The 23788-nt window shown below is 34.6% G+C and overlaps 1 protein-coding gene across 1 annotated transcript in view; it reads left to right on the top strand.

Moving 5' to 3' along the window:
* The window catches only part of LOC115878259 (NEDD8 ultimate buster 1-like), a 57697-nt gene extending 33909 nt beyond the window's left edge, over window positions 1-23788 (top strand). Inside the window, exons 4-10 of the mRNA XM_030894687.1 lie at window positions 5242-5399; window positions 9269-9465; window positions 9526-9687; window positions 9814-9952; window positions 19984-20215; window positions 20285-20417; window positions 23538-23788. Coding sequence (XP_030750547.1) covers window positions 5242-5399; window positions 9269-9465; window positions 9526-9687; window positions 9814-9952; window positions 19984-20215; window positions 20285-20417; window positions 23538-23716 — 1200 coding nt within the window. The 3' untranslated portion in view covers window positions 23717-23788. The remainder of the gene's footprint in view (window positions 1-5241; window positions 5400-9268; window positions 9466-9525; window positions 9688-9813; window positions 9953-19983; window positions 20216-20284; window positions 20418-23537) is intronic.

Below are 23788 nucleotides of genomic sequence, written 5' to 3'. Positions count from 1 at the left end.
CCTTCCGCCATGCGCCAGCAGATACTGCTTCATTTTTCTTGATAAAATGAAGAATACTTACTTATTAACCTTATTGTAGGGAAATTAAATAAAAATAAGCTGTTATAAATTAAAAGTCCACAAACTAATGTCGATTTTGAAAATAGCTACTAATTGTCACTAGAAAATTGCCATGGCAACACCAGCCATCTTGATTATAATTTTATTGAAAAATCGCTTTTTATTTAAAATCTGAGCCAGATAGGTATAGGAAACCCTAATATAGTTTGAAAGAGCATTTAAATCTGCTTCGACTTATTCAAAAAATACATAGTGTTGTATTTAAAATAACGAAGTTTTTATGTAAAGTAAATATTTAAAATAGACCAGCAATTTTTGATACCCCTGTATACATTTAAGGAAGGAATATTTTTTTTAGTAAAGTTTATTTCACTGGCTTCAAAGTCAGCACAAGAATTAACTCTGAAAAGTAATGTAGGGGGGTGTTGACAAACATTTTTATTATAGCATGCATATTTAAATATCTTTAAATATTTAAAAAACTAAAGCTTTTAAACATATTAAACCCTTATAATAAATTTCTTATTTTATGTCCAAGAATCCAAAAATGAAATAAAATATCGGGTGTTCCATAAGAAAAAATATAACTTTGGTATGGATCTTAGTTCTGACACACTCTGTACATTTTAAAATAATTTTAAATTATGCACATTACCTCTCTACGTATACCCATAAAATATTTTCTTTCTAAATCCTTCGGTTTTTGTATAATCAACCGAGGCGAATGAGGTGCGCCACCCTGTATTTTACTTATTTAACAAAATTATATGAGTCACTACAGTCTAAAAATACATTATTACCTAGATTACCATTTAACATGTAAAACTAAAATACATAAAAATATATTTGTTCCTCTAACTCTATAACTAATATCTATAAATTATGACAAGTTTAAAACATTCTGAAAGGGAATTTTAAATTAACTTTAAATCATATTCTAAAATGTATTATTACCTAGATTACTATTTAATATGTAAACTAAAATATATAAAAATATATTTGTTCCTGTATTACTCTATATCTAATATCTGTAAATTATTACAAGTTTAAAACATTCTAAAGGGGAATTATAAACTAAATTTAAATCATTCCAGAGGGAATGTTATTTATGTTTGTTTTAATAAGTATTTAATACATTATATTTTTAATAAGTATAAGTTCAACTTTTCATAATCAATTGTATAAAGTCTGATGTTGCATACCATTAAAGAGTTTTATACTAAATATTAAACTAAAAATAAATATATTATATTATTCAAAAAATATATTGAGGTTTGGATTATCTGCGTTCCATTGGTAAAATGAAATATCATGATGACCCCAAGCAAGTGTTTTAAAATCATGTGGAATTTGATATCTTTTACTATCTTCCGAATTCAATGCAATTTTATGTATTAATTCGGTAAAAATTGAATGTAGTCTAGAACGAAAAACATACATGGAGCAAAAAAAATTAGAATTATTTTCTACTACATCTTTAGAATGAATAAAATCTAATTGATTCAATGGGTTCACCAGCATATTCATCCTTAAATTTACCAACCACTGATTGTGTTAAGGTGCGTATTCATTATCCGAACGAACGAACGAACGAACCAATGAAAGTGCGGTATATTTAGACGGGGACCGAACGCATGCGGCCGTTCGTTCGTTCGTTCGCTCGACCATCCGTTTCGAGTCGGTACATCAAACGCATTCGCGTCCGGTCTCTCGTGCGGTTCTATCGTACGGTCCCCGTCCATACCACTAGCGAACATTCGTTCGTTCGTTCGGATAATGAATACGCACCTTTATAGGCATCTCATGTATATTATTTGGCAAATAATTGGAGGTATCAAAATTTATGAATATTTTTGTGCATATCATGATAAACATTATTTGTTGTAATTTCAAGTATAAATGAATCAGTGTCTGCATACAGAAGAGATACATTATCTTTATACAAAGGTTTTAAAAAATTGTAATAGAAATCATACATAACCGTTTTTGAAATATCTAGTATGGAAAAGCCAACATATATTGGTTTGTTGTATGTAATCAATATTTTTTGCATTTGGATGGCTACCAAATTTTCTGAGAAAATAGTTAAATCTTTAAAATACGGCTTTGCAATGAGATTTTCAGCTCCATCTTTTCTTTTGTTTTTTCCCATTCTGTAACAAGTCTTACATCAACTCTCCTATCCACATTTTCCATTATTTTTCCATATATACTATGGTTTGCTAATTTAAACGTGTGACGATCAAATTCATTTTTAGACTCATTACGTAACTTTGTGTTTAAATCTATAATTTTTTTCAACCAAGCAGATTGAGAAAATTGTATCACACTATGGATTTTAGTTAACTTAAGTCCGTTTTACAAACATTGTTTTAATAATTGGTAATGAATTACATATTTTGATTTATTGTTCAAATTTGATATTAATTTTGCAGATTTTGAATTAGGTGGTTGATAATTTTCTGGACAGAAAGGAAAATCGTTATGACAGTCATGAAGATGTTCAGGATAATCAACTTCTAGAACATATCCTTTGCTAGATGTATTAGAAATTGAAAAAATATCTAGATCTGTTAACCATACAAAATCACCTGTTGGAAGATGTTGGGACATTGCAAAACCGTACAAATTTGTTGCATCATAGTACATTATATATTTATTAGGTTTTGTTGCATCAAACTTTGAAAGAAAGGGATTATTTGTCTCAGATTTTCTAGTAATGCATGAACTTACACCACCACGAACACTATTTTTGAAAAAATGTATCATATCTGGATCTATCAGTAATTCCAATTCTATACCTGTATAACGTAAACAAGCTTCCCATGATAAACCGGGAAATGTGTAAAAGTGTGAACCGGGGTGTAAAAGTGAAAACCGGGAAATGTGTAAAAGTAAACTTAATCTATTCCAAAGGGTCTAGTTTATATGTAGACAAACATGTTTTTCGAAAATTTTTGAAAATATCAGCTAAAAGCAATGTGTCAGACAGCAAATATATATCTGAATAATGTCCTATACATTCACATTCAAATAATTACCAAACTTTAAGAGCTCTTTCATATTCCTGGTTAGAAATATGTTCATCTGTTAAATGCTATAAATAATAAAATAAAATATTTTCCATATGGCGGTACTTCCGGAAATACCTAAAGTCAACTTCCGGTATTTCCGGAAGTACCGCCATATTGAAAATATTTTTAATCGATAGATCTCGTTACGAAACATTAATGTGCAAAAAATCTCCGATCTAGTTATTGTAGTTCTCTAGAAACTTCTAATGCACGCTCAACCTGGGACACCCTGTATGTATACCATATCCTCACACACTGACAATAAGTTAGTTATTTGTCAAGTGAAACTTCTTTACGCGCGTTGGGAGTAAAAATTCAAGGCCGTGACACACGAGCTAACGTCACGACACGCGTCACGAAAAGTGGTAACGATCGAAAAATGGTAAGCCAATGAAAAACTTGAGATGGGACTTTGGAGCGTCGCGTCGTAACTCGGGCCCTATGTGTGCTAGGGGGCTGAAACTCGAATGTAGATGGGGCTTGAACTATTTGGTATGTGAATAGATTGGACCAAGGCTAACTTGACCGTTTGTGACAGTTAGGTTTGACGTAAACAACGTCAAAAGTTGATGTCGTCCGATCGCGACTAAATTTGGCGACGGTGCACATGGTCCCACCATGCAAAGTTGGATACGACGCGCGACGTTTCGTTTACATCTTAATCAGGGTGGGATTAAGGATTTGATATTGAAGAAAGATATGGGTCGATTTCGGCATAATCGGGGACGGGCTACAGGATGAATCGAACCGATGATGCCTCTAATTGGACGAAATCATCAGGATTTTTCTTAACTATGGGTCGATTTGAACCAAACTCGGCATGGATAGAGGTATAGTATTTACGAGCCCCGTTCTCAGAACATCGGTATTGTCGAGCGACACGTCAAAAGAACCAATGAGCTTTGCACAAAATTCAAAATTGACAGCTGTTTGAATTTTGTACGAATCTCATTGGTTCATTTGATGTGTTGTGTCGCTGGCGACATTCGCTGTTCTGAGAACCGTTCTCAGAATATGTATTAATGGCTTTAATTCATTTCTCCAGCCTATGCCGACAAAGACAGTGCCGAAATGAAGACCCTTAATCTATTCCAACTGACTTCAGAAGAATACCCCAATGGAGTCCTCAGACGGACAGACGGTCATTTTAATACAAATTTTGTGAAACTGAATCAAGTTATTTATTAATTTTTAATTTATTACTTTTTCAACATCTGGTCCAAAATTGGTCCAACTGGTCTTCAAACTGGTCCTTCAAATCCTTCAATTTAATAGATGTTAGTAAAAAGTTTCACTTCAAATAACACTCAATGCACATAGTGCACCCACAATTTTTTTTCTACTAAAATAATCTTAGGAATAATCCTAGGAATAATTTATTTGGCATAACAACGTTTGTCTTGTCAGCTAGTTCTTCATAATATATTTTTATGACGAATTTTTTAATAGTAGCATTTCCTTTTGAATTGTCAGGCCGACATCCAGCCAGCAAATCAAAAGCACCAACCTACTCCAGTCAGCTTGAATTATGCCATAGACATATTGCATAGTGATCAAAACATATCACCACCACATCTAAATTGTAATGGATAGATGAAAGATACTACAGAATCGTTATGTTCGTTAATTGTTATGTTCTTATTACTCATATTTTTTAATTCTTTTTGTTTGTAGTTATTCTGAAAATAATCCGTTTTTTTAAGTGGTTTGTCTCATCTGTACCTAAAATAAATTAGTAATATAGGTAATAAATTAACAATTCGTAGTATACGAGAAAATTTATATTAACATTTAAAAAATACGTAGTTAAATTGTATTTTGACTATCTCGCCTTGGCGGTAATTATACTGATTTAAGTCTTTATGAATATGACTTGACTTGAAAGAAAATGATTAAGTCAAAGACTTAAGATAACGTCATACTGAAATTGACTTAATATTTAAATCTTTTTGATTTTACAAATGACTTAAGATTTAGGTCTTTTTGAAACTGACTTGTTGCAGCTCTGCTTGATAATCTATTCATTATGTGTATCCATTTACGTATGTGAGATTAGGGTTATTATTAATTTTATTAGATATTTAATACATATTTATATTGGTTTTAGTTAGAAGATCAGTTTGGTAATCCAATTAAAATACCTAATAATGAAAGGAAAGCTTTGATAGTGGCAATGACTTTACATGAAAAGGGAAGAGCTGCATTAAAAAGAGAAGATTATTCTACAGCTTTAGTTTTCTATCTTGAAGCTGACCATGAATTTAGGTAATAATTAAGGATCCTCAGACTAACGCTATACGGCGCACATTGGTGGATTTGAATTCAATCGTGACATAAATAACAGTTACGCGTTTTGTTTTATTAAACATTTAAAATATCAACATAATTTACCTAATTATATAAACAGAATTAGTTTTATTTTCATATTTAACAGAAATTTGTCAATTGTCAACAGTTGATCATTTTATGGAAAGAAAATCTGTCGTCAGTGGAGTTGGAAAATATTTATACTAAAATCTATTTAGGGGTAGGGGTAGTTTTCACCTTTCCCCTACATTTTCTTGATTTTTGTGAAAGCCATTTGTTAAAGCACTTAGCAAAGCATAGGCATCTCATTTAAATCGGACTAACGGTTCTTAAAATATCTGAACAAATGTTTTTACGTTTTTAAAGTTTGATGCCCTCTAGTGGACAAACGAAGCGCTTTTATATAGAGGTAAATTGTGTCCAACAAACTTATTTTGGTTCCAAAAATACATAATAGTGTAAATATATAGTAGTGTAAATACATAGTATTCGGAATATTGGGACACCCTGTATTTGACGTCACTAAAACGTTTCTTTCAGAATGTATTTAAAAAAAAATTCTGTCAAAATAAACTTGTAAAAAATAAAAACGAAAACCGGAAATTTAATTTTTTTCGTCATATTTCCGGAAACGAGAAAGATAAATTTAATTACTAAATGGATTTTCATTGGCCTCATTAACAGGCAATTTTGGCCCATTTTAAGCCACCTTTTATCTCTGACCATTTCGGAGAGTGAGGAGCATAAATCATAATAAAAGAAGAATTGATGGATGAGAAAATGGATTAGCTACAGTCTACTTATTATGGCGCATCTAATAATTTAATACCTAAGCTATGGTTAGGAGATTCTAAAGAATACAGAAATGTTTTAAGGACGGGTGCAAACTAATTTATTTTTTTTTGTTGGAAAAAGCTGCACCCAAAATTAAAAAACAAGATACATGCGTAACGCCATTTCTACTCGGGCTTAAGCTAGAAATTTTCACTACCTTGTCGTTGCTGCATCTCATTGTCTACCTCCCACCACGCAATAGATCACAGATCGAATTGACTAATTCGATGAATGTATTATCACAGTTTAAAGAATACATACCAGTTGGCCCACTGTAAGGAATTCTATTGTTATTTTGACTTCAAAGGCGGCCCGTGACCCTTCGAGGTGACCAGAAATTTATACGTTTATCGGGTCCAGCGGAAGTGATATTTTATCAGTCAGAACGCTGGCCGTATACGAGGGATCAACTAAAAATACTAAAGAATTTTAATATAGCAAGTAGAAAAATAAAAATACAGTACTAGTTTTATTGATTAACAGCATATCTGTGGGATCCTATAAATCCTAAGGCACTTTTCCAGGCTCAACACCTACAAGTTATTTTCCTTAGCAGACTCTACTTATACATATTATGGTGAATACATTAATATTAAAATATTAGATATATTATTCTATCCTAATTCTTTAGAATACGGAAAAAGTCAGTAGGGTAATTGTTATTAATAATTATTATGGAAACCCCATATGAAAAATGTATACTAAATAAATATAATAAGTTGATATTTTTAATATATATAATAATAATTTGCATATTTCTTTAATTATAGCATGTTTTGCTTGTTGTTTGCATTTTACTTTAATTACCTACCCGGAAAGCTCAAATTTTATCGTAAGGTAATAAAAGTACCTTTTCATACAACTTGTGTTGCCATTGTCAATTTTTTTGGATTTTTTTCTAAATGTTATGATTATCATGAACAGTAATTATGATTGTGAGTAGTTAATTGTGTAAATTTTTTTTCTGTTACATAAAATTTAGTAAAAACTCTAAAAAACTTAGCAGTAATAGCGTCAATAGCAGAACAAGTTGTATGCACGTATTTTTATTACCTGACGATAAAATTTGGACTTTCCAGGTAGGTAGTTAAAGTTGAATACAAACATCTAAAAAGTAAAACATGCTATTTAAAAAAAATGCAAATATCTTAAAAAATAATTTAATATGCACTTTGCAAACCGGTAAATACTGCAAAATCCAAAACATAATAGTAAAGTATTTACTACATACTACACTAAAATATCTACTAAAATAATAAACTAATTGTTAAAAATAAATATTTTGTGCATATTTCGAGTAAAATCTTTTCTTAATTTATATGTATGTTTTTAAAACAATTTATTCATAGTTAGGTTTCCATAATTATAATATACTTAATATGTCTAATACTTTAATTATTATATACTTAATATACTATATAAACACATAACTTCCTTCATCTTTTGGGCACCTAAAGAACGATATATTGTCTGTCATTCTACTTTCACAACCATCCACTGCACAAATATTTCTAGTAGACATTTTATTCACAATTCGAACAAAACTAAAACACTATTTTTGGTTCACCCTATGCGTCGGACCGAAAACAAAACTAAAATAAACTTGGAACGCTGTGTACACGTCTAGCAACGGATGTAGACTGGCCCAAGTCTACAAGACAGGCGCGGAGCGGCGGGAGGAATTTTGATACGGGCGAAGAGTGGGTCAACTGATATATTTATATTCTTTAAACTGTGGTATTATACAGGGTGGTCCGAACTGTATTCCGGAAACTTCGGCAGCAGATTCTGCAGATAAAAATAAGTAAAAAAGTTCTTATAAATGTATGTCCTAAAATGCTTACTTTCAGAGATACAGGGTGTAGAAGTTTCATTTTTATTTCGATTTTTTCTAAATAATTTCTGAAGTAATGTCAATATTTGGATGAAAATTGGTGTCTGGGAGTTTTTTGACATGAGAAATTTGATTTTAGTGTCAATATGACTCCTACTAGTAGAGGGCGCCACCTACATGTGTTTTAACTGTTTTGAAGCGTAATAACTTTTTGTTCGTACCTGTATAAAACTACCGAGCGAAAAAATATACATTTGTGTGACTTTTTACGTAAAAAATATCTCTTTGTAAAAATCGCTACGAGCAGCCGTTCTTAAGATATTTAGAATGGAAATAGACAATACATGGCATTGTTGACGAAAAATAAACACGTTGAGTAGATAGTTATTTCACTGAAATAGTAGATTTGGGAAATTTTTATTTTTTTTTATTAATCATAAGTTTCTCTAAAAAATGATGATAAAACAGTTTCTATTGAACTTTTGGCACAAAAACCTTTCAAATTTATGATTTCAGTCTAATAACTATTTAGTATCAACATGTTTAATTTATGTCAATGATGACAGGTATTGATAATTTTGATTTCAAATATCTCGAAAACCATTACTCGTAGCGATTTTTACCAAGAGACCTTTTTCACGTAAAAAACGTCGTAAATGTATATTTTTTACTCAGTAGTTTTATACAGGTACGGACGAAAACTTATTACTCTTCAAACCAGTTAAAAAATATGTAGGTGGCGCCCTCTACTAGTAGGAGTCATATTGACATCAAAATCAAATTTCTCATGTCAAAAAACTCCCAGACACCAATTTTCATCCAAATTAAAACTTACTTGAAACGTTACTTCAGAAATTATTTGGAAAAAATCGAAATAAAAATGAAACTTTTACACCCTGTATCTCCGAAAGTAAGTATTTTAGGACATATAGTTATACGAACTTTTTTACTTATTTTTTTTCCACAGAATATGCTGCCGAAGTTTCCGGAATACAATTCTGACCACCCTGTATACTGTTTGTTGTACTCTAATTTGTCATTGTCAGGTCTCCACACATACTAAATTAATTCAAGTGACTCGATCAGTTGACTGGACTGACGTAAACGCGCCTGTTACTTTATTCTGCACAACATAAATTCCCTAATATTTAATTTTCAGAAATTGCAGCTCAGGTTTGTTGAGTTCTGTGGATAATTATGCCTTGTTAGACCTAGATATTGCTTGGTGTTACTTATGTCTTCAGAGTTTTTCGCATCTTCCCGAAGCCGAAGAAAGATTACAGAAATGCCACGAGAAATTTCAGAAAACATACGGCTCCAATATGGAAAGACTTATTGCTGTTAAGGGTTCATCAGGTTAGGAACTTTTTTGAAAGAAATTGTGTTATATAGTTTTCATGTCAAATTTTGTAATAGGCAATGAAGCATGTTTGTTGGCCAGATTGCATCTCTTACAAGCAGTCGTACTATACCACCAAAATAAAAGATCTGAATCTCTAGTATTATTAAAAGCAGTACAGCAAGAACTGTTAAAGTTAAAAGTAGATGAAAACAGTATTACAGCTTTGATAGAACTAGGTAGGTATATTTTTTAGTACAAAAGGTATAAAAGATAATATTATGTAATTTATTTATGTTTTTATAAACAACTTTAGTCATTTTAAAACCTGTTATATTCTTAATATTAAATTTAAAAGCATTCAGGATATTCAACTGCCGAGGCTCGAGTTGGATTGAGAGCTGTTGGAGGTGATGTCAACTTGGCTGCAAATTATATTGATGAAAACAGACAAAAAAGATATGAAAGTAGAAAAAAGGCTAAAGCAGAGAAAATTCTTGAAAAGTAAGTTTTTTAAGTAATGCCCAGATGGAATGTCTAGGGGCAATGGAACTTTTTTTGATCATTTAAATAAATTTAAGCAACTATAAGAATGGTATATTTTAAGGAATTACGGGATGGCGTCAGGCTATTAGCTAAAACTTCTAAATATATATATATATATATATAAGAGCTGGAAGTGCTTTAACGCAAAGAAAGAATGAGAGGAAGGTTTGGTAAAACAATACAGGGGTATCGCAATGGGCCCAAGGCCTCCGAGTGAGGGATCAAATATGATCCCAAACCCCAGCAACCTAACCTAACCTAACCTAACCTAGTATATGATAAATTAGGATTGATTAACGTATTCAATTGTTTTTGGTCACTTTCCTGTTTTAATTTTACAACTTTTGATTTTTAAATGACACCCTTAGTATTTTTTTTTACTTTATTCGATAGAAAATGATACTCTGAATAATTAATTAATATTATAATAATAAATTATATGTCAACTTTTGACTTCATAACGATAATTTGACTCGAAATACCAAGTGTGGAGTATCAAATTATTCGTAAAAAAATGCTTTTTCCGAATACGCTAATGAGCCACCCTTGTTCCATTTGAAAAAATTGAGATATGATTAAAAATACGATTTGGGCATCTTTTAACCTGCCAGGACAAAACACGAAAACATTAGACGATCAAATCTACTTTTCCAAGTCTCCTTGGTTAAAAGCCATATGGGCACCCTAGATTGAAATTTAAAATACGATTTTTTTAAGCGAAAATGTTAAAAGTTAACATGTGATATGTCATTCTATTCATAGTGACATTTTCTACTGAATAAAGTAAAAATATACTACAGGTGCCATTTAAAAATCAAAAGCTGTAGTCATTTCCGGTGAAACAGGTGGTGACCAAAAACAATTGAATACGTCAATCAATCCTAATTTATGTCATGTACTAACATAACAAATTTCGTCTTTTTATCTATAAAAATAAAAAAGTTATAGGGGTGAGCCACTTTTGAGACGCACCCGGTATATTAACCTTAATAATTGTGGAGGTGCCTTATTAATATGTGTTTGGTGACGAACTTCACCGGTATTTTCTCTTGTTGACTAATGATAATGAATAAAACTAACTTTCTAAATATGGACTGTATTTACTAATTGAGGAACTTGTACATTCAACATGGACGCTTAGCTCGGCGGCTGGTGTCGATTCGTATCTCGTAGGAATATAGTGCGCGTCAACTGTTCCAACGTTGCCACTGTTGCCACGTATTTTTAAATCCGACCATAACCGCCGGCCTTGAAAGATTAACTTTTCAAAACATAAAACTACTACAACTAATGGTTTTACAAACAACATATCAATTAACACTAGATATGTAAACATCTTAAATATTGTATAAAAAAAATATATATAGCTAAATTGAGGCTAACAATGATAAGATAATTAATTAAGCCTCTGTTGGTTCGCACTAAGCCTATGAGATGGTTTTAGAAGGGTCGACCTCGATTGGAAGAGCGCATAACTTTTGTACCGACCTCTTTATCACTCCGGCACTAGTACGCACACTAACAACTCGCACTAATCCATCCTGTCCTGGGTGAAGCTCGACGATCCGTCCAAGCTTCCAATTCAGCGGTGCGGCGTTTTCTTCCCTCAGAATGACCATAGTGCCCACTTCCAAGTTCTGACAGGACTTCTTCCACTTCATACGTTGCTGTAGAACCGCTAGATACTCTGATGACCACCTTGACCAAAACTGCTGGTACATCTTTTGAATCAAATGGTATTGATCTAGACGATTTGACAACTCTTCTTTCACACATCGTTGTGGGAGTGCGTTTAATGCGTCTCCGATGAGGAAATGACCAGGCGTAAGAGCAAGGAAGTCATTTGGATTAGAGGATAGAGGGGTTAGGGGTCGGGAATTTAGAACCGCCTCTTCTGTGTAAGCACGGTGCTCATGTCTTCAAAAGTTAAAATTGTATTACCTATAACCCGCGCTATATGATGTTTTGCTGATTTAATAGCGGATTCCCAGAGACCTCCGTGATGAGGTGATCGAGGAGGAATATACCGCCAGTCAATGTGGGATTGCTGACAAAATTTATAAAATTCTTTATCTTGTCCCACGGATTTTAAAAAGTTTTCTACTTTTTTCAGCTCGTTATTCGCCCCAACAAAATTAGTTGCATTGTCGGAATACATTCGAGTACATATACCTCGTCTTGACACAAACCTTTTTAGACAATTTAAAAATGAACTACTGCTTAAATCGCCTGCGAGCTCTATATGCACTGCCTTGGTCGACAAGCATACGAATAAGCACATATAACTCTTTATAATAGCGCGATTTCGTAGTTTACCGTCTTTTAGATTGAACGGACCTGCAAAATCGACGCCTGAAACTAGAAAAGGTCTACTAGACCTTACTCGGTCTTCTGGCAGATCAGCCATTTTTTGCTTAATACTGCCAGGCTTGACTCGAAAGCAGGTTACGCATCTCGCTAACATACTTCGAACCACACGTCTTCCGTTTATCGGCCAGAACGCTGTCGTAAAGAGGCTAAAATTAGTTGTGGCCCTGCGTGCAATTGTTTGTGATGCTGATCTAATACTATCAGTCTAGTCAATGGATGTCTTTGAGGTAAAAGTATGGGAAATTTGACATCGTACGTTTCGTTGGAATTGCGAAGTCTCCCACCCACGCGCGAAATACCCGCTGCATCGATAAAGGGATCAAGTGACCTAAGCGTACTTTGTTTTGGTAAATCGTTAGATCTATGTATAGCTAGTATTTCGTCTTTGAACTCTTGGGCTTGCATAACCTTTATCAAAGCTAACAATGCTTCGTCAAATTCTGTATTTGATATGTCACCAAAATTCCTGTTACCTACCGTACACCTGGAGTTTTTACTAAATCTAAAGCATAATGCTACAATCCGAACTAATTTATATAATGAAGAATACCGTGTAAAAATTTCAGAATCGATAAGTACGCTGGTAAAAGTAAACTTAACATTTCGTTGTTCAGGAATAGAACTTGTATACATATTATGCTCAGTTTTTGGCCATTTGTCTAGATTATCTCTAAGCCATGGAGGTCCTAACCACCACAAATCTAAGTTTTTAAGCAATATAGGTTGTGTGCCTCTCGATATGATGTCAGCTGGATTGTCGGCAGATTCAACGTGTTTCCAATAATAACCTGTAGTGAGTTCTTGTATCTCTGCGACTCTATTAGCCACGAAAACCTTCCACCTACTTGGCTGTTCCGCAATCCACCCCAGCACAATTGTAGAGTCTGTCCACAAATATATATCATCAGGACTTATATCTAACGCAGCAATAACCTTTTTTGTTAAACGAGCTAATATCACAGCTCCGCATAGTTCCAAACGCGGTAAACTAATCTGCTTTATCGGAGCTACACGAGACTTGGCACAAATCAGACGTACTAGAATGTTACCAGCTGCATTAATGGAACGAAGATACAAACAGGCACCATAAGCTTGCTCACTGGCATCAGAAAACCCATGAATCTCAAATCTAACAGCATCTAATATTGCAATTTGCCTGGGAATCCTGATTTCATTAAGACATGCAAATTGCTTATAAAATTCATTCCATGTTGTAGCCAAATCTATCGGAATTGTTTCGTCCCAAGTAATTTCAACTGCCAAAATCTTTGTAGCAAAATCTTTTGTTCTTATGATGACAGGACTCAGTAAGCCTAACGGATCAAATATTTGTGATGTTATCGACAATATCACACGCTTTGTTACATCAGCATAATTCATAAATCGTTTCTCCACTACATATTGCAACGCATCAGAATTTGCTCTCCAAAATATTCCCAATGTTTTATTGCATTCATTGTCTGCTATAATATACCCCATATTATCTGCTTTTTCAAAGGGAAGACCATCCAGTACTTCTCTATAGTTGGAAGACCATTTTCGTAATGGAAACCCGTATTTACTAAGTTCTTCATAAATGCATTTTGCTATCTCTATAGCCTTTTCAACTGACTCTACACTTAAGATTAAGTCATCTACATAAAACTGTTTTCTTATTATCTTGCTTATCTCTGGTAATCTATCTTCAATATCTAAGGCAATCTGCACGAGGCATCTAGTCGCTAAAAAGGCCGCAGGTGCAGTACCATACGTTAATGTATTTAGTCTATAATGTTCAAGCTCTGAATCAGAATCCGCGCGCCACAATATTCTTTGTAAGTCACGCTGCTGAACATCAACATTCACCTGTCGGTACATTTTTGTAATATCTGCTGTCAATACTACACTATGTTGTCGAAATCTAATCAAGATATCAAACAGATCATCTTGAATACATGGCCCAACCATCAATACATCATTTAATGAAAAATTGCTAGAGGTTTTTGAACTAGCATCAAACACCACACGTAGCTTTGTAGTAGTACTACCTTCATTTATGACACCGTGATGTGGTAAATAGCATATATTATTTAGAGAATCATTCTGAATCTCAATTTTACTCATGTGTCCCAAATCGATATATTCTTGAATAAATGCTGAATATTCTTCTTTGAGGACTGCATTTTTCGCAAACTTCTTCTCTAAAGAGTAAAATCTACTTTTAGCATTTTCTAAAGAATTACCTAACTTGCTGCTATTATCTTTCAGCGGCAAAGTTACACAAAATCTACCAGAACAGTCCCGAGTGACTCTATCTACAAAGTGTTGCTCGCAATCTGATTCCTCTTTTGAATAATGCGATGCTGTGGCTACTTCCTCGATATGCCAAAATTTCTCCAATTGTTCTTGTACATCTTGAGAGGCTAACAAATGAAACGACTGAGCAGCTGTGCTTGATTTATCATGAACTAAACGTCCTGATATGATCCAACCGAAAACGCTTTTTTGTAACAGCGGTTTCCCCATACCTAACCTAATTTGCCCTACACAGAGTAAGTTAAAAAATAAGTCAGCCCCTATTAAAACATCTATTTTTGCCGACATGTTAAACTCTGGGTCCGCTAATTTTAAATTAGACGGTATATTTATAGCTGACGCCTCAAAAGATTGTACCGGAATATTATATGTGATATTTTTTAGAACCAGAAAAGACAGAGTTGCTGTAAAGTTATTATAACATGATTTGATAATAGATTCTGTTTGACTGTCGATTTTGGTAAGCATTTGATTAACTCCTGAAATAGGTATATCTATTGTATTTGTCTTTAATTTTAGTTTTCTTACCAACTCACTAGAAATAAAATTCATTTGAGAGCCACTGTCTAACAACGCTCTGCACTTTACATAGTTATCTTTATTATCTTTTATGTAAATAAGCGCAGTAGACAAAATAGTTTGACTAGCCTCTTTTGGATTACTGTAAGAAGTTGCAGCTACGAACTGCTCCTCTGTTGCTTCCACCCCGTCTACACACGCATGTACCGTGTCCGCTTCTTCCGGTTTGTTTTTTCTCCCTGACTCTATATCTTTATTCACTAACCGTCCGTTCCCAAAATTTTGATTTATTTGCTTTTCTAGATGTAATAAGCTATTATGCCGACCCCGACACCTTTTACAACCACTTGCCCGACATTCGCTCGCTGTATGACTAGATCGTAAACAATTGAAACAGAGTTTAAGTTTTTTAATTTCCCTGAGTCTCTCCGAAACCGAAAGTGCTAACAATTTTTGACAAAAGTATACAAAGTGTGATCCCTTGCAAAACTCGCACTTTACATTGGATCCTCCTACTGCCGCGTAAGCCCCACGAGAATTTTGACTACCGCTATAACCTTGTTTAATAGTCCCCTTTGTATTACTCTCAACAGTTTCTAAAATATGACATTTATTGTTTAAAAAATTAATAAAATTAGATAGTTGTGGAACACCTTTAAAATCTGATATGCTTTTTTGTTCCCATTCCTTTTTTGTTTCTATATCTAATTTCTTGCTCATTAGAAAAATAAGCAATCTATCCCATGTGTCTACCGGTTCTCCTAATGTTTTCAGGGCCCGAATGTGCTTTTCAATAGAATCACTTAAATTTCTTAGTAACTGGGAAGATTCCCTACTTACAATCGGCATATCCACCAGGGCTTTAATATGGTTCTTAATAATTACAGGTTTATTTTGAAATCGTTTTTTCAATAAGTCTAAAGCTACTTCGTAGTTGTCATTTGTTATTTCCAGACAATCCAAAATTTTTCTGGCCTCGCCTTCCAGGCAATCCAATAAGTAATAAAATTTTTGTATGTTATCCAAACATGGATTATTGTGAACTAGCGTCTGAAAACCCTCAAAAAACTGCAACCACTTCTCAAAATCACCCCTAAATTTAGGTAAACCTAAGCTCGGCAGCTTAGCCCCGCCCACTATGAACGAGTTGTTATCTATCCCACTACTACCCTGACTATTTTGAATTAATGACGGATTAGTTAAACTCTGATTGTGCTCTGCCTTTAATTGATATTGCGAAATGTGCCCCTTGGCCGTAGCCAACAACGAATAGAATTGTGATTCGAAGCTTTCATACTCCAAGTTGCCATCTGCTTCAGAGTCAAGAATTTCTATTTCTATTTGAATTTCTTCAAATCGGTCCAACAGTGGCTCTATTTTTTCGGTACGGACTTGAAGCTCCTTTATTTGGCTCAAATTAAACGTGTCTACGAATTCTGCAAACCGATTTAAGGTTTCTTTTATTCTATTCCGCCTAACGACTAATTTTGCTAGTTCCGAATTTCTATCTTCCGAGCTTTGACTCATCTTAACACGCTTACGTCTCAATATAGAACTATCTAAAAAACTATCTATCTATTAGAAACTCGATGACTAAAATGTTTTATTCTATAAATTAGAACGTCGATGGTTGTGACGTACCATCGAAAGTTGCCGACAAAGGATAATGTTTTTCTATTAACGATACTGCTCGAAAGTTTCTTATTTACAAATTAAAATGTCTACAATCCCCACTAACTATAGGTACGCACTTAATAATCTTTAATTTCTATTTATTATTTTTACTGGTCTAAATTTCAAAATATGTCTAATATAATAAATATCTATAACACTAGTCTGCGATTTTTTATGAAACCAACTACTTACACAAATAGAGAGATACTATAAGGAGAAATAGGACATTAACTATAATGGAACAAAGGACGGAGACTTACCAAGAAAGCAACGCCGGCCATGCAGCTCTAACAACTCTCATATGAAACACTGGCTTTTTCTCCACTATCCGGCTCGAAGGACCATTATGTTTGGTGACGAACTTCACCGGTATTTTCTCTTGTTGACTAATGATAATGAATAAAACTAACTTTCTAAATATGGACTGTATTTACTAATTGAGGAACTTGTACATTCAACATGGACGCTTAGCTCGGCGGCTGGTGTCGATTCGTATCTCGTAGGAATATAGTGCGCGCGTCAACTGTTCCAACGTTGCCACTGTTGCCACGTATTTTTAAATCCGACCAATATGTTAACATTGATGTTAGTTTTATCGAATTTTGATAACTTTAAAAAGCAAGAATATGTGTGGCATATTTTTGAAATCAGAAAGAAAATGTGCATTGTAATACACTTAAAAAATACACGGGGTTCCTTTTAAAAAAATATTCTTTATACCAATAATTGTGACATTTGACAGCCAGGGATGTTTGGTAATATATAATAAAACATGATGAGTAAGAACCATACGGATAGTTCGCTTTTTTAATGCATGTTCTATATCATTCTATATACTCAAAAATAAAAAAAAGTTATCAGAAAAAGTGAGAAAAAATGCTAACACTGACTGTGCTGCAAAAATGGAAGAAAAATATGTCTTTATAATATACTGATAATCAGAATTGAAATTACATTTTGAATAAAAAGACTAAGGAAGAAGTCTAATATTATTTGTATAGTCGTGCATTAGATGCGGAAACGACATTATCATTTTTGACAGTTTTGTTTGGCATTTCAATTTCATTTGATATTTTGCAGATTCTTTGGGTTTTTCTGGACTTGTTTTATGTTACTTATTATTAATTGTACGATTGGTTTTGTTCAGAGGCCAATCCTAGAAGAATATTATGTCAGAACTTAAATTAACAGTGGTCTTATTGCAAATCTTAGAAGGATATTATGTTGGAACTTAAATTAACAATGATATTATTGCAAATAGGGTACCCGGTGGCGTAGAGGTACAGCTCTCGTCTACCAATCCAAAGGTTGTGGGTTCGAATCCTACAGCCGGCATTTCACCAGCCGACTATTTTTATTAAAATAAAAATGGTTTGGGTACCTAGGTCGACTAAGCCTTTAATGAGTACTTGGGATTCACAATCCTGAGGTAATAATAGGCGGTTGAAGCGTAGTGCTAGCCACATTACCTTCCTTGTATACCGAACGGCTCTAGTATGGAAAGCTGTACATTGCTACTTCCAAGGCGGTAAACGCTATATACGGGAGCTATTATTATATTATTATTGCAAATTCCAGAAAAAAAATCTAAAATAGTTGTGTAGCGTGCGTTAGAACTTGGGAGAAAAAAGTTTATATCTTTTCGCGAGTAAGTCACTACATAATATACTTTACATGTAGTAAACTAATCAATAATGAAATTAACTTAGAATCAACTAATTATTTATATATTCTTCGTGTATTTATGATTTTATATACTGCTTGTCAAAAATAATTGGGATGCGTAAATTTTATTTGGTGTTTCGGTATGTAGTGTTTTTATTATTAAATAATTATTATAACTTGTCTATTTATATTAGAAACCAGCAAATTATTGAGTCTGCCTTACATTATATTTTCACACGTTTTAAATAAAATTATAACAGCACTTAAAAAACGAAATTTAAGTCAGCCATATTTATCCCCCATGGCGCTCGACCTAAGTTTGTTGATATGCTCCATCCTACATCCTTAATCTTTTTATTCAGATATCTTACAGCTTTATCCACGAAAGTTTATGTGTACGATTTAGAGCTGGACTATAAACAGTTCATGTTTACGTAAACTGTAATAAAAATTGTGTCGTGTTTTTTAAGCTCCCCATACACTTCGGTTTTTTGACCGGTTTTAACCGGACGGGCAGGACCCGCAGGGCTGTACAGTTAAAAACGCTAGTGTATGAGTGTGTTTAGTTCAATTTTACTTGTTCGTTCCGTATCTGTCTTCACCAGATATTTTAACTATACGGTTCGACCTGTTGGTTCCTACTCGTTAGTGTATGGACATAAGCCGCGCAGTTTTATTTGTCAGTGACGTCAACACTTTTTAGTTATTAATATATTGTTTTGGTGCTTGCGTCCGACAAAAATGACTATTAACCAACTACTAACACTAAATTATTTACTATTGGATTTATTGAGTTATGTTTCCCTTTTACCATGCTTATTGAAAATTAAATATGCAGACTATATATAAATTAAAGAGCACACGGGAAAAACAACTGACGGGAAGTCGGAATTTGAATTATTGTATTGAAAGTTTGAATTATTAAAAAACGCTTTTCTGGACATTAATCCCCCGTTTTTGGATACTCATCGTTTTTCCCGTGTGCTCTTAAAATGAACAGCAAAATACCAAGATATACCTAGACTCTCGAGCAAACAAAGTGTAATGGACATAAGCTGCGATAAGCATCAAGAGAATTGATTCTTTAAGGGGATGTTTCCACAAAAAAATTAAAAACGTAATGATTTTTGAGGGAAGCTCAATAAATTAATATGCACAAATTGTTGCCGCTTAAGTAGCCAACTTTTGTACCATTTTTTTCCATTTCTTTTTTGGGTTTCCTTTACAGCAAACAGTGCCTCAGCTGCTAACAGTTTCTTTCTCGAATCCATCGTTTTTACCTATGACGCGTATAAAACAAACTGGGCAAAATGAGGCAGTGTATGGAAATTGCTTGCCCCTGAATTCTATCCGCGACTTTTTAACTGCACGGTTAAAACCGAGCAAAATAACTGAAGTGTATGGGGGCCTTTAGAAATTACTTAAATGTATTTATACAAACATTTTGACAAACTTCTAACTTTTAGAGAGAGAAAAAAACTTGGCTTATGTGCTGATGGGAAACAATATGTTGATCCGAATTTCATGAAAATTTTGGTCAATATGGGTTATAATAAAGAGGTGGCTAGAATTGCTCTGAAAAAATGCAATAATGTAATATCAGACAGCATACAACATATACAGGAGAATCCAGTACCTGGACCCAGCGAGTCTAAAAGTATGGAATTTTTAGCATTAATAGAAGATTTAGTACCGCAGGTGAACTAATCATTTAGCTTGTTTAATGCTATCTTTCAATACAAATTATTACTGTTTTTTATATTCTAGTTAGTCGAGGCCGGATTTGATCCACGAATGGCTAAAATAGCCCTTCTAAGACATAATGGTGATATAACGAAATCAGCAGAAGAATTATTACTTAATGATGGTGTCGTGCCTGGTGACTTATCCGAGTTTAATAGTAAGTGAAGCTGTATCTTCAGCTGACTATTTTAGCATTATTATTTCAGTTCTAATCGTCTGTTGATGATGCTCACATGGTTAGCGAAACATACTTTCAGAGTTTAAATAAGATGTTTTAATGTATTTAACTTTAACTAAACCTTTAACTGTTATCGTCCGTGGTTAAAACGTACTGTTGATTCAGTGGTGTAAATAAAAGCGGAGATGTAGCTACGCCACTGTTAGCCCAAGGACAGATTAGGACATTGTCATGTAGTCAAGGTGTATTGGTCTTTCATCACTTGTCGTAGATCGCGTCGTTGGCCATTAGTAGTCGAGTAGCAGGCGGAGCAAATGAAGTTGCCACATGCAGTTGTCCCAATGTTTTATTGGAGCGCTAGCTATACTACTGGATAGGCTCATGTGTAGCATTAAAACCTAGATTATATATATTTTCGTGGACATATCAACGCATAAAGGGGTGGCATTAAAAGGGGCGTCTCCATCATCGCGACATGCCATTTTCATACATTGGCTATTGCACTTATAAAGCGTTCGGGATGTAAGGGGAATTGAACCAATACATAATCTGTTAGGCTATAGCCTAGCTTACCCAAAAGTCAACCTCACCTTCACGTGGTACCCCTTATTTACACAAACGAGGCTCTGACGTCCGAGTATAGGCGGTACAGCCTTATACACCCTAGACCTGCCATCTTTCTGGGGAAATGGAGTAGTAGAGTACTCCTAGCCGGTCGAGAACGTAGCACAAAGAAACTATCGTCTTAGTCGATACATAATCTGTTAGGCTATAGCCTAGCTTACCCAAAAGTCAACCTCACCTTCACGTGGTACACCTTATTTACACAAACGATGCTCTTACGTCCGAGTATAGGCGGTACAACCTTATACACCCAAGACCTGCCATCTTTCTGGGGAAATGGAGTAGTAGAGTACTCCCAGCCGGTCGAGAACGTAGCACAAATGAACTATAGTCTCAGTCCCCACTGTGCCATAGCCATATCGTGCTACAGTTGCAGCCAAACTGTGCGGCAGCGTAACCGTCACAACTGAATCTCTTTACGCAGCTAACACTTATCCAAAGATGGAACGTTCGAGTGGGACAAAATCATCATCCAGAGGTAAAATGCCCCCTCGATCGGAACCGGGAGGGGGTTGGGTTTGCATCTTTAGCATAGTGGAACGCCTGCACTCTACTGGACAAGACGAACTCCAATCGACTAGAGAGAGAACGGCACTGGTCTCACAGGAACTCCACCAGCTAAATATAGATGTTGCCGCTCTTAGCGAAACTCGCTTTGCATATGAAGGTAGTCTGACTGAGGAGCATTACACCTCCTTTTGGAAGGGTCACTCTGCAACACACAGTCGAATTCATGGCGTAGGCATTGCAGTCAAAAACGAAATCGCCACCAGTTTAACAGAAGTACCCATAGGAGTCTCCGAACGTCTTATGACACTAAGGTACCCCATATCATATAAAACTTACGTCAACATCATTAGTTCCTACGCTCCTACCCTCGACGCTAAAGTTGAGGATAAGAGTAATTTAACTAAGATCTGCAAAATGCTCTCCAACGAATTCCAAAGCAGGAGCGATAATATATTTAAGAACAAAGGAAGTGCATCAGATTGAGGAAACTGCCGGGGAACTTCACTGCTGGCGGAGGAAAAGTTCTTGCAAAAATTATGTCAAACCGCCTGCACCTACATTTAGAAAAAATCCTCCCCGAATGACGGTACCGTTAAATCCTTATCCTCCGTCCGCTAACTATAGGAAAAAGTAAAGGAGCAGCAGAGTAAACTTTATGTTGCATTCATCGACCTAACAAAAGCCTTCGATTTTGTAAAGAGAAATGCACTTTGGGCAATTATGCAAAAGTTTGAAGTACCCAACTAATTTCTTACAGTATAAAAGCCTCCATAACAACAAGTAAAGAGTGTCACATCATGGATCACTCAGCGGTCCCTTCCTAAAAAATACAGGAGTTAGGCAGGGATGTGTATTAGCTCCCCCCCCCCCCAACGAATTCATGGCAACGCTCTCTATTATACTATAATTAAAGGACATCAAACAGCAGAAAATAGGAAAGGGCATTAGATACAGATACGCTGATGACTGCACTCTAGTTGCAAAAACGTTACAGCAATTATAAGAAATGCTGAACACATATACCTGGGCATACGAGGCTTTGGGCCTTAAGCTGAATATCGATAAACTTAAAATCATGTGCACTCCCCCGGAAAATCACAACAATGATATAAAAATCGGAGAAGAACTATTGTAATATGAAGCAATATGAAGCGGAAATCAATAACCTCGGCAGTTTGATTTCGGAAAAGGCCAATAATCGACTCTGAAATTCAACACAGAATTAGCAGCGCCTCAAGAGTATTTTGTAAAGTCAAAGATAGGGTTTTCTACAATCATGACGAGCACAAAAACAAAACTTGTAGTGTGGTTGCAGTGTACCGAGCAACAATAATTCCCACTATGTTATATGGAAGCGAAACCTGGGTGCCGTACCTCCGGCACATGAACGTATTAAACAAGTTGCAACAGAGACTTAGACAACTGTTAAGAATAAAATGGTACCACCACCTCTCAAAACGTATCGGTCCTTGAAAAAGTTAGCTGCGAGAGCGCTGAAGTCATGATTACTAAATCCCCCTTAAAGTGGGCTGGTCACGTATGCAGGATGCAAGAAAACCGCCTACCGAAATATCTTTATTACGGTGAGCTTGTAGACGGTAAGAGGAAACCGAGTAGACGACTCAAAAGGTACAAGGATATTTTCCACTAAAATCTAAGGGGATAAGCATGCAGAACCAGTGGCAGGAAGCAGCGCACAATAGAACGTAATGGAGAAGAATTGTAAAGTCAGTTAACAACGACAACCGAAAAGTAAAGAGGCAACAAAGTAATGAGATTTTTGAATGTCTTGCGTAACCATCTTCTGATGCATGTCAGATACTCGTCAGCGAGTAATGACAGCAGTAGAAGTAGTATAAAGCGTTCAATAGATTTATCCTTTTCGATGACCTTATTGAAACACTATGACCACAGTTGAAATATTATAATTTTTTATATTTTCTCATTATTAAATTTGCATTTCAGTTAGTTCAGAAAGCATAGAACAGATTAAGAAAAGAAAGATAGAGGAAGAAGAAAAAGAAAGAGCTTTTGAAAGGCTAAAGGAAGACATTTCAATAGTAGATGATGACCACCTAGACATTAACTTGGCACAGGAAGAGTTATTTCTTAATCAGTATTTGTCTTTGTTAGAAAGAAAGTAAACAAACGATATTGTTGATCAACTGCAAAAAGTACTGTCTGTATTGTCCATATATAAAATGATATAAAATATG

Source organism: Sitophilus oryzae, unplaced genomic scaffold (assembly GCF_002938485.1).
Source record: "Sitophilus oryzae breed Bouriz unplaced genomic scaffold, Soryzae_2.0 scaffold_1062_pilon_pilon, whole genome shotgun sequence".
In the NCBI taxonomy this organism is placed as follows: Eukaryota; Metazoa; Arthropoda; class Insecta; order Coleoptera; family Curculionidae; genus Sitophilus; species Sitophilus oryzae.
The sequence above is the reverse complement of the archived record's forward strand: the minus strand, read 5'-3'. Positions and strand labels throughout refer to the sequence as shown.